Below are 13,180 nucleotides of genomic sequence, written 5' to 3' on the forward strand. Positions count from 1 at the left end.
ACATATACACACTGAACAATTTAGCTGAGTGACATATAAAATAAATGTATATTTAAATGTGTTGAGCACAATGACACTTACCTTAAACACATTAGTTTAAATACCTCTATTGATATAAATCACCAAATATCACACTGGAATCAGTTTTAGAAATAGAGATCTCAATTATGTTACTGTATACTTGTGAACAAACAGGAAATACACAGTCAGAATGTACCTTCAATAATGTCTGATTAATAATCCCTTTAACTGGAAATTATTAATCATATCAAAATATTATAAGGTCACCTTTGAATACAATTTCACAATTAACTCAGTGGGCCCACACCCACTCAGCACACACACACACAAGCCGGCAAATAAAATGAAATAAAACCCCTCACGTTGCAGGCCTGATGTGATGCTTGAGAGTGTTGAAAGTCAAAACCATTTGTCTTCTTCACTCAAATGAGCAGTAAAACCAGAGCGATACCTTACATCTTCAACCCCAAACTGCAGCTGTACCGATCCCTCAGTCTCAGATGGCGATCAACGGAGGCGGGAAGGTGTCCATCAACGGCGTGCTCTCTAGTATTGTCCAAAACTCCTCAATGTCACGAACTTGCAGCAAAACTGATAAAAGATCTTCAGGGTTTTCATGCCGAAAAACGCCGAACTGAAGCCAATAACGCCAGCTGAGTTACTGTAGCTATAACGTGGCTAAGAGTCCATTCACTGTATTAATAAAAGCAAACACTCAGTCGCTAACAAGCTAATACACACACGTGGATTACTCTGGGACAAACTTGGAGTAGAAAGGTAATCAGTTCCTTGCAGACAGCGTGTAGAAAATAATCCATATGAAGACTGTCGAGTTGATAATCTTGAGACACTAACTACATACTAATTTGCTATAAACTGTCAACTTTTATTCGCTCTCTGTGCCGCGACTTTGTCAGTCAAGCCACCACTCTGACGCACACTCCTTCTCCCGCCTTCACTTCCTGCCAACTTCAACCCTTGACTTTCTAAATGAAAACACAATATTTATAATTATACATTTTAGTCTTTCAAACATTTGTATTACAATTTCCCTTTTTAAACCGTTGTGAAATATATTTTAATCGCTATCTTTGCATGAACTAGATATTTTAACAACACTTATAACTAAATGACATATTTAGTATCTTGTTTTAATTTCATTGTAAGGGTTATTTTCAACCTGTTTACACACTCCCCCGTCTAAATGTCTGGTGTCCTCAACAGACCTAATGAACTAAACTATGTGAGTGTTTTTTTTTTTACAGGCGTTCTCTAACTTTTTACAATCTTTATTGTTACACCTCTGTGTACAATAGTAATAGGTTCATCTCTTGCTTTTCCTGGTTTATCATAGGTAAGTCTTACCACTGGCTTCAATAATCTTTTTGGCCTAGTTTGCCTTGGAGTCACAACTATGTTTGGACGGCTAGACTCTTGTCTGTCATCTTCTTCACTTGAATCCCTTGACTGCGGGCCTGAATCAGTCTCAGGGGCAGTATCCGGGTCTTGGTCTTCTAGAGGAGAATTCTCTGTCTCTGGGCAGCTGTCTTTCTTAGGGATGCGGACTCCTGGCTGCTCTGCCCGGTCCGTATTGTTCTCTTCCTGTCTTTGAATGATCTTTTCCATATATGTTCTGTATGGTCTGTGTGGCCATTCACACTCAAGATCAGAAGACTCAGTTGACATTTCACCCTCTAATTGTATTGGGTGATCTGTTGTGGCTCTCTTATGTCTTTTATGACCATTTACTCGAGTTGCTGGTCTGGTCGGCACATCTTCTGTGTTGTCGATAGCTGGAATCCTCACAAGGTCTCCAATCGGCAACAGATTGTCTCTGTTTAGTGTTTTCAGCTTCCCTTTCCCACTCTGAGGTTTCAGCTTATAGACAGGCAGGTTTGGCATCTTCTCTGCTACAACATAGGGAACCTCACACCAACGGTTTCCAAGCTTGTGTTTCCCTCTTAGTCCCAGATTCTTCAGCAACACTCTATCACCAGGCTCTAGGTTTTGAAACCCTAGTCTCTTGTCATAGGCTTTTTTGTTGTGCAGATGCCTTTTGTTAGAAACTTCTTTAGCCATCTGGTAAGCCTTTTGCAGTGCTTCTTTCAACTTAGTGACATAAGAAGAGTGCTGTTGTTCACCTTTTCCATCTGGGTGTGTCCCAAAGCATACATCCACTGGTAGTCGAGCTTCTCTCCCAAACATCAAGAAATATGGGGAGTATCCCGTGGCATCACATTTAGTGCTGTTGTAAGCATGTACCAGATGTTCAACATGCTGGCTCCAACGGCGTTTATTTTCTTGATTCAGTGTGCCCAGCATTGACAACAGAGTACGATTTAATCGTTCTGGCTGGGGATCCCCCTGTGGGTGATATGGGGTTGTACGTGATTTTCGTATGCCCAACATCCTCAGCAGTTCTTTAATGGGTCTGGACTCAAAATCTCGTCCTCTATCCGAATGGATCCGTGTAGGCAATCCATAATGCACAAAATACTTTTCCACTAAGATCTTGGCAACGGTGAGGGCTTTTTGGTTCTTGGTAGGAAAGGCTTGAGCATATCTTGTGAAGTGGTCAGTAACGACCAACACATTACTAATTCCTGTTGAATGAGGTTCCATAGAGAGAAAGTCGATGCACACAAGCTCCATTGTTCCGGTGCTGACTATTTGATGTAATGGGGCAACTCTTTGACATGGGCTTTTCCTCAAGATGCACTCTCCACAGTTCTTGATATATTGCTCAACATCAGCAGCAATTTTTGGCCAGTAGAACCTACTTCTGAGAATATCAGTAGTCCTCTTTTGTCCTAAATGACCTAAGTCATCGTGCATGGACTTCAATACTACTGCCTTGAACTCAGCAGGTAGCACAAGCTGGTCAGTCTTCTCTCCTGTATGACTTGTACTCACACAGTGAAGAAGTCCATTTCTCATGACCAACTTTCCGACTTCTTTTTTTATTAGCATCATCTCCGGTTTAGACTGGATATCATCCGGCCATTTGCCACACTTCATGGCACTGATTGTAGCTCCTATCACATGATCTCGACCTTGAGCTGCCATCAACTCCTGCCGAGACATTTTTCCTAGTGTGTTAAGCTTTAGGCGAGTAGGAAAGGCATATATATCAGGTATAAAGTCAGGTGGAGCTCCAAGCTGTTCAACGTACCTAGGAGAGTCTCCAACGGAGCCCAGTATACCGATTCGATGGCATATGGACTTAACTCCAGCTTGAGAGATGTTATGCCACTCTGTCTCTCCTTTTCTTGGTTCCATTCTTGATAACAGATCAGCGTCAATGTTGTTCCTGCCAGGTCTGTAGATAATGTCAAAATCATACACTGACAAATCCGACAGCCAACGATGTCCTGTAGCGTTGAGCTTTGCTGTAGTAAGCACATAAGTCAGCGGATTGTTGTCTGTACGTACAGTGAGACGGGCTCCATATAGATAGTCATGGAATTTTTCGACCACCGCCCACTTTAGAGACAGGAATTCTAACTGATGAATGGGATAGTTCTTTTCTGAAGGGCTCAGTTTTCGGCTAGTGAATGCAACTGGTCTCAGTCCTTTTGGATGTTCCTGATTAAGAACAGCGCCAAGTCTGGCATCCACATGCAACACATATGGTTTGTTTGGGTCAGCAAAAGCCAAAACCGGGGTTGTCGTGAGGCAGAGTTTTATTTCCTCAAATGCTTCAGAGCATATGTCATTCCAACTCGCTCCAAATGGATCCCGTTCATTCAGATAGACATCTTTCTGTCCTTTCTTTGGTTTTCTCCCATGCTGTGTGGGGACATATCCCTTAGTGAGGTCAGTCAAGGGACGGACAATGGAAGAGTAATTGTGGATAAATCGGCGATAATACCCACAAAATCCTAAAAAGGATCGTAGGGTCTTCAAGTTGGTAGGCTTTGGCCAGGTGGTGACAGCCTCAATCTTCACTGGGTCTGCTGCTACACCCTCAGCTGAGACTATATGACCCACATACTTGACTCTCGTTTGACAGAATCGACATTTGTCAATGGAGATCTTGAGCACTACTTCTTGGAGTCTGTCCAAAACCTTTAGGAGTCGTTCTTCATGTTTTTCCAGTGTCTTCCCAAATACAATCAGATCGTCCAGATACACCAGTACTTGGAGTAGGTTCATGTCTCCGACTGCCTTTTCCATCAGTCGTTGAAAAGTCGCAGGGGCTCCTGTGATGCCTTGTGGCATTCTCTCGAACTGGTAAAAGCCTAGAGGACAGATGAAAGCTGTTTTTTCCTTGTCTTCTTCCTTCATAGCTATTTGATAATAGCCACTCCTTAAATCCAAGACAGAAAACCACTGACTACCGGATAGGCTGTCCAGAGCCTCATCGATGCGTGGTGTAGTGTATTGGTCAGGCACAGTACAGCTGTTGAGAGTACGGTAGTCGATGCACATCCTTACATCTCCGTTTTTCTTCTTGACAATCACTATAGGTGACGCATATGGACGTTTAGACTCTTTGATTATGCCTGCTGCCAACAACTTCTGGATATGACGCAGACATCGTCAATATCAGCTGGAGCGATGCGCCTGGAACGTTCACGAAATGGTCGTGGATCTGACAGACGAATAGTGTTCTCCACTTCCTTGGCGAGTCCCACATCCAGTTCATCCAGAGAGAAGACATTTGCTCTCTTAGACAACTTCTGACGTAGCCTTGTTTTCCATTCTTCCGGAATAGGTGACTCTCCAAAGTCGATGGAACTGGCATTAAAATCTTCACTCACTGGCTGTTGTTTTGATGCTGTTGTAACAACATCAGTAACACAGAGATGACCTAACACAGTGCCAACTGGTATAGTTGCATCTTTCAGCGACTCGTTCTGGACTAGGACTATGAACTGATTAACATCCACACTAATGCTTGGTATTACCATGGGCTGCAACAGTACACCTGCCGGCAGAGGGTTTGTGAGAGAGGCTTCGACCATCAATATTTCATTGGTTAAGGGCTGCTTTATCTTGACCTTGCAGATGACTTTACCACTGCTTCCTGCAGGTAATGTCAGGGGTCCAGGGCCTTCCCACTTCACACATCCGACTTCATCCTCCTCTTCTCCTTTCAGCTCTGTAGTCCTCATCTCTTTCTCTTTCTCAGTGCAAGTGTTGCCTATCCCGAAAGTGTGGGCCACAAACACTCCAGTTGTATCTTCACACAGCTGAGCTAACTGCTTAGCAAGGCTTGCTTTGGTGTTGGTCCCTATGAACACAGGTGTTTGATCTGGACCTGGTGGGTCAGGACAAAATAATGCCAGGGCGGACATAGCGGTTGGCGTTCCTGCCACTTTCTTCGGAAACTCTAGGTCTACCACTACGTAGCCAAGGTATGGATAACTAGAGTCACCCAAGCCCCAGATGTCAAGTTTCTTCACTGGGTGAATCTGAGTGTCTGACAGATATCTCCTGTACCAGAATTCAAGATAATGCTAACCCGAGATCCACTGTCTAATAGTGCATCACATAGGTGACCGTTCCCTTTCACTGGCTCTAAGGATGGTGGCCCTATTAAACCTTCTGGTATGTCACAGGAGTCGAGCATGTCCACTGCACTCTTCCTTACTGTACAGGATGTATTGTCCTTGGGTGCAGCTTCACCTGTAGTGTTGGTCTTGGCCTTTTTGAGAGCTTGAATAAGTCTCTGAATCATTTTGTTTTGATTTTCAGGGTTTCTGCATTTTCCTGCCATGTGTCCGTTTTCCCCACAGCGGTAACAGAAGCGTTTCTCTGAATCAGTTAAGGGTCGGTTTGGAATATTAACAGTCATTGCAGTAGCTGTAGTTCCAGCCTGAAGGGACATTTTTGAGTTCACTTTTTGTTGTAGCTGTTGCACTTGTTTTTTCAGAGCCACTACTTCTGGATCCAAATTAGTCTCTGTAGCTGGTTCTACGCTAACTGGCAGTTTTTCATTTCTCTCATCTTTGTCTTGATGGGAATGTGTGGAGAGTGCTGCAAACATTGATTTTACTTCCTTAATTTCAGCTGTCAAACTTTGTATTTCTGACTGTTTGTTTTCCACTTGAAGCTGAGCATGGACTGTATGTACTGATTGGTTCAGTTTTGCTCTGGAAGCTTCATACTCTTCTTCTGTGCAAATTTCACGCCACAGTAGTTCAAGAAAGGTTGGAGGGTTTGCCCTCCTCTCTCTCAGTCTTAGTTGAATTAACATCAAGTCAGCAGCTACTGCACCTTTAAGTAGTTGCTCGAGCCGTGCTCTATCCATACCACTGGCTGGAAGACCCCCTCTTTGTACTACTTTGACAAGCATCGCTCTAATCTCCTCAAGAAATCAGACAGTTTCTCCCCAGATTGTTGCTGCAGCAGTCTAAAAGCAAAATACATATCGTCCCCCAACTCTGCCAGTCCAAATGCACTTTCAAGTGCCTCCAAGCTTTTTTCTGGAGTAAGATCAGGGTCAGAGAAGCACACTGCTTTTAGCACCTCTAGTGCTGGCCCCTTTAAGCTTTCCATTATTCTTCTCCTCTTTTCTTTTGGGGAGCAGTCACACACTTCAACCATCAGGTAAGCTTGCTCTAACCAATGGTCAAATTGTTCTTCCCCTGCTGGAGTAGGCATAGTACCTGAAAAGATACGCAGACGGCGATATCCTTCGCTCTCCATAGATGGTTTAGCTGATTTGTCTAACAGGTCACCAACAGCACGAAGGATGGATTCTGTGGGTGAGAAGACTGACTGCTGTTGTGGGAACAGAGCTTACACATCATCCATAGACTTCCCCTCACTCTGTAAAAGAGCACTCAATTTGAGGTTAAAGTCTTCCTCAGCACCTGAGCTTTCAGCTACAATGACTATTGGCCATGCTTTCAATCCTTCTAATGGTAGCATTTCGTCCGGAACATTTGGGTCTGTTACTTTTTCTCTGCACTCACAAAGGACTATTACTTCATTATCGTTTTCACTTAACATTCTTCCTCTCACTCGTACACATCCGAGACATTTTATGGTCTCCAATGTCTCTTCTATTTTTGCAATCTCCGTGTTTTCTGGAACAATCGTCAGTAAAGCATGACTCTCATCAAGCGCCTCTCCTCGACACCAGTTCTTCAGCTTGCTTACATACATAGTGTGACTCTGAAGGTTACCTGTATGCTACTGTAAACTGTTGTTATTTACACTGACTTTCTTTTATTTTTATTTAGTGCAGCTAGAAACTCAAGACACTTTTTACAGATATCTGAGCAGTGCCTCCATTTATGTAGCCCAGTTATTCCCTAGTTTAATCAGGGAAGGGCCCTGAGTTCATTAACTCAATAAATCTAATTTACAATGAAGAATACATAAGGTAATGTTGTCTTATTTCTCTTAAATTATCCTGTTTATATTTGACCAATGTACCCTTTGTGTTATCTTGAGTCCCTTTAAGCACCTTTAAGCACTGTAACTTTGCTAGTATTAGATTATGTCTACTCTACTATAACATATACACACTGAACAATTTAGCTGAGTGACATATAAAAGAAATGTATATTTAAATGTGTTGAGCACAATGACACTTACCTTAAACACATTAGTTTAAATTAATGCTGTCAAAATTATCGCGTTAACGGCGGTAATTAATTTTTTGAATTAATTGCGTTAAAATATTTAACGCATTTAACGCATGTGCAGAATGGCCCGCCCCATACATCCCACCAGTGGCAGCGCCAGGGTATGGCTGGGGTAGGCTACACCCATACAAAGAAATGGCTTAGCCCCACCATGAAAAATGATGTTAAAGTAGGCAAAATAAAGTCTGCCAACTCGCACCGAGTAAATTGCAGACAGCAGTTAGTAAGATTGATTTCAGTAGCCGCTTGTCTGGAAATACCGAAGACAAGAAACGGTTTTGAAAACTTTTGTCACGTAGTGATCATCTTCTCAATTGAACATCTTTGATAATGTCTTCTGGCCAATCAGAATCAAGATAACGGCGTGGTGTTGTTGCAGGAAGTCCCGACGGAGAATAATGTTACTGTAGTAGCCTACATCTCTATATACATCGATGTGGTGAAATAAGACCCCACGGTTTGATGATTGATAGGTGTGTGGGCTGTCTTTCATTTTGACACACAGAACAATGTTATAATAAACATACATACATACATACAGTATGTTAAATGGATATATCCGCCTTCTTTCATTTATCTTTCCATTCCCACAACAATATACATAAAGAAATGGCATATTTTGGACATAGTTCGAATGGTGATTAATCATGACTAATTAATTTTTAAGCTGTGATTAATCTGATTAAACCTTTTAATCGTTTGACAGCCCTAGTTTAAATACCTCTATTGATATAAATCACCAAATATCACACTGGAATCAGTTTTAGAAATAGAGATCTCAATTATTTTACTGTATACTTGTGAACAAACAGGAAATACACAGTCAGAATGTACCTTTAATAATGTCTGATTAATAATCCCTTTAACTGGAAATTATTAATCATATCAAAATATTATAAGGTCACCTTCGAATAGAATTTCACACTTAACTCAGTGGGCCCACACTCACTCAGCACACACACACACAAGCCGGCAAATAAAATGAAATAAAACCCCTCACGTTGCAGGTCTGATGTGATGCTTGAGAGCGTTGAAAGTCAACACTATTTGTCTTCTTCACTCAAATGAGCAATAAAACCAGAGCGATACCTTACATCTTCAACCCCAAACTGCAGCTGTACCGATCCCTCAGTCTCAGGTGGCGATCAACGGTGGCGGGAAGGTGTCCAGCGGCGTGCTCTCTCGTATTGTCCAAAACTCCTCACTGTCACCAACTTGCAGCAAAACTGATAAAGATCTTCAGGGTTTTCATGCCGAAAAACGCCGAACTGAAGCCAATAACGCCAGCTGAGTTACTGTAGCTATAACGTGGCTAAGAGTCCATTCACTGTATTAATGAATGCAAACACTCAGTTGCTAACAAGCTAATACACACACGTGGATTACTCTGGGACAAACTTGGAGTAGAAAGGTAATCAGTTCCTTGCAGACAGCGTGTAGAAAATAATCCATATGAAGACTGTCGAGTTGATAATCTTGAGACACTAACTACATACTAATTTGCTATAAACTGTCAACTTTTATTCACTCTCTGTGCCGCGACTTTGTCAGTCAAGCCACCACTCTGACGCACACTCCTTCTCCCGCCTTCACTTCCTGCCAACTTCAACCTTTGGCTTTCAAAATAAAACACAATATTTATAATTATACATTTTAGTCTTACATATGTATTACACTTTCCCTTTTTAAACCGTTGTGAAATATATTTTAATCGCTATCTTTGCATGAACTAGATATTTGAACAACACTTATAACTAAATGACATATTTAGTATCTTGTTTTAATTTCACTGTAAGGGTTATTTTCAACCTGGTTACAGTCACATTAGATATATTCCACTTTGGGGTTAAATGTACCCTTAATGTTGGCTTTGGAGCAATACTGCAACCTCAAACTTTTATGTTTTTCTTTTTCTTATGCAAACACACACACACACACACACACACACACACACACACGCACGCACGCACGCACACACACACACGCACACACACACACACACACATGCTTATGGGATTAGTTTTGTATCATAAAGATAAAGCAACACTTTCTCAGAATAAAGCAAAACTATGAGTTTAAAAGAAGAAAAAAACTGAGTCAAGCAAAATAAAATAAATTCCAAAAATAAAACTATACATTTGCAGTTCTTGTTTCTTCTTTTTCAATGATCAGACTTTTGCTCTCGCTGCAGCTCTTCTCGTTTACGCTCCCTCATTTTTTTTCTTCCGACTTTGACACAAACGTCGCAGGTGGGCGGGACTTTCAGGGGTGCGTCCCAATTGGCTACTCAGTTTTTGAGTGACAGCCCACTACACCAAAGATCATACAGTGCAACTCATGCAGCAAACTCCGGAGTCCACTCGGCTGGGGAGTTTTCATGAACATATCGGACTTCTCTTATGGATTGCTGTGCATTATACTTACGTGTTGTGTAGTTTATACTTTATTCCAACTTTAAATATTTTAATACCTGAACACACTGCTGCTGTTAAATAATTTCCCAATTTGGGATTGATAAAGTGTCTGTCTGTCTATTTATTTATTTTATAGATTAAAAAAACACATATATGTATGTTCAAGCTAAAGGTGATACACAATATAAACTGTATACTGTTATTTTTTTCAAATACATGTTACATTTCAAAAGCATGGCTATTTTTAGGACAAACAATTAAAGACTGCTTTAATTTAACAAATTCTACAATATAAAAGTGGCAGATTTGCTTTATTAAACAGAGCAGACCTAGGTTGCATACCAACACAATTAGGAACATGCTCACATCTTACTATGTTGGTCTGAAGAGCTGAAGCATTCATACACAATGGATAAAAACGGTATTGTCTCATTCTATATCCTGTGAGAAAATTATATACATTTAGCATTAAAAACTCAACATACTATTCCTGAGGAAGATCTGAATAATCAACCGATTTGAATGGAATCTCTAAAATGTTCAAGTAGAATAAAGACAAAAGAGTGATTATACAAATTACATTTATTGAAATTTGAACCAGAAGATGAAGTCTCAAAGAACGTTTGAAATAAAAGGACATAAAACAAAAAGGTGGATAATAATAACATGGTCAAATGAAATGACACTGAGCCAGTGATAACAGCAACGCCAGCGTGGATGAAGCGGGTGCAGGTCTCTCTTCACGGGGCTGTCCCCTCAGAGGAAGTGGGAAACGGGATAAGACTCTGGACGCCACGCTGTCTCAATGATCCACACTGTTAATATGAGGGGAAATAAATGTTTTAGGAAATGAAAATATGAAGTTAACAAATAAAACACAGCTCAGGGGCAGTCATAGACGGTAGGTTTTCCTACTAAGTTAACTCAGCCTCCATTGATTTTCATATCAAATTAGCGTGTTAATAAAATAAGCTATCATCGTTTATACTTGCATATCTAAAGAGAATCATGAAAGCCTGTTGGTTGAGTCAGGCACACGAGTCCGTTTGAGTGTGCGCCGGTGTCTGAACGCTGCTCGCTTTGTCCCTGCTATGAGCCGTTAGGCTACTAGCTTGCATTGTTATGGATCTAAAGTTAGCAAAAGCTAACTTTCATAGCACAGCTTTTCTTTACTTCTCACTCAACACAATAAAGAAACAGACCGTATAGTACAGCACAAACAACACAAAGGAACAATACTTACATATATTTTCACTTGTAGTATTATATTAATTGAAATGCTGGTTCTTCTGCGGGTGTTCTATCCACGCTCAGCTACCGCAACTGTACAATCACTGGAGGACTGGGCTGTCACTCAAAAACTGAGTAGCCAATGGGGACGCACCCCTGAAAGTCACGTTTGTGTCAGAATCTCAAACAAAAAACGAGAGAGCTGCAGCGAGAGCAAAAGTCTGATCATTGAGAAACAAGAAACAAGAAACTGCAAACAAAAACCAATGTTAAAACAAAGAAAAAAGACTTATAGTTTACATGATTACACAAATGATTTGTTTGCAACTTATAGTTTTATTTTTGAAATGTATTTTATTTTTGCTTGACTCAGTTTTTTTTTCTTTTAAACTCATAGTTTTGCTTTATTCTGAAAAAGTGTTGCTTTATCTTTATGATACAAAACTAATCCCATACACATGCTGTGTTCTAATTCATGGGCCAATTCAAGCAAAAGGAGGCCACATTTCTTTGCGGTGCTTTGCAGTAGCGTGGCGTGGGGGAAAAAATAGGGGAAGCCAATAATACGTCCTTTCTTTTGGGGTGGGGGCCTGCTTTGTTGAGCCATGTTGAGCTGTTATGATGTATTTGGTCTCGAAATGCAAACATACTGTACAGAGTGGTGGCCCCTGAACTGAGATCCAGATGCATTAACTGTTTATTTTACCTTTACATTTAATTAATCTAACTTCTTTATCAGGAGCATTTCCCAAAGATATACCAACACCACATTGGATGGACACTTCTAAACCTGATAAAGTTGCTTTGATATCTGATACATCTTGTTTTTGATTGTTTCTGTCCACAGAACAGATCATTGAAAAGGAGGAAGGCCCTTACTACACTCACCTTGGGGCAGGGCCTACTGTTCCTGCAGTGAGGGAACTGATGGAGAACAGGTAGAGTGACTGCAACTTTGTTTACACTCTGTGTTTGTGGGTGTGTTTTCTAGCAAACATACAAAGACCTTACTAGTGAACCATGGTCTTGGTGGAATGGGGCGGGACAGAGACAAAGAGTCTGTCATTAAAAGGAAGCATTGCTGAGCCAGCTCAATACGTACCCTCTGTCTCAGATACACACATGTTGAAACAGGAAACCCCTAGAGCTGAGACAAGAGGCCGTAAACCACAATGGAAGCCCGTTTAAAGCATCTTGATGTCCTTTTCAGTCCATCTGAAAACCAGACAAAAGAAACGTCATTCTGCACTCATTGAGACATTTAATGACATAGTTGTAATCAAACCAATTTGAGTATTTATTTTGTATGAAACACATTTTATAGAAATATTTAATATCTCAGAGGCAATTTTTTTTTCTTCACTTCAATACATTGGGTAGGTGTTGACACAAAGATACAAAGCACAGGGCTGTTTCTTTTTAAGGTACGTGTTTCTCACAGGACAGCGACAAAGACATTTGATGATCTTTAGAATATGATGCATTGCTGTAGATTAAACTATCCAACAATATATAAAGAAGATATAATTAGTACAGCTGTAAATATCTCACACATTAATGCAGCTGTAAAATGAATCTAAACTACTAAATATAAAATGATATACAACACATGACATTTTACTGCACAATGACTACAAGGAATACACAATCCCAATATGTTTTTCTTCCACTGATGATTACTGCATTGTATGCATTTTTTTGATTTGATATATTGATTGTCCATATATGTTGCCCTAATGTATGGATAACAATGTGAAGTTGCCAGTGTGATATGCTCTGAGTTCAAAAGCACAACCCGTTTCTCCTATGTGTGTTACAGATATGGTGCCAAAGGAAATGCAGTCAGGTTGGAAGTTGTTGTTTACACTGGGAAAGAAGGAAAGAGCTCCCAGGGGTGTCCAATAGCAAAATGGG

At 40.7% G+C, this 13,180-nt stretch overlaps 1 protein-coding gene across 1 annotated transcript in view; it reads left to right on the forward strand.

The window, feature by feature from the left end:
* The window catches only part of tet1 (tet methylcytosine dioxygenase 1), a 42,624-nt gene that overhangs the window by 23,527 nt on the left and 5,917 nt on the right, over positions 1–13,180 (forward strand). The window contains exons 4-5 of the mRNA XM_079687963.1: positions 12,114–12,204; positions 13,086–13,179. Coding sequence (XP_079544089.1) covers positions 12,114–12,204; positions 13,086–13,179 — 185 coding nt within the window. The remainder of the gene's footprint in view (positions 1–12,113; positions 12,205–13,085; position 13,180) is intronic.

This window comes from Notothenia rossii, assembly GCF_949606895.1.
Source record: "Notothenia rossii genome assembly, chromosome: 6".
In the NCBI taxonomy this organism is placed as follows: domain Eukaryota; kingdom Metazoa; phylum Chordata; class Actinopteri; order Perciformes; family Nototheniidae; genus Notothenia; species Notothenia rossii.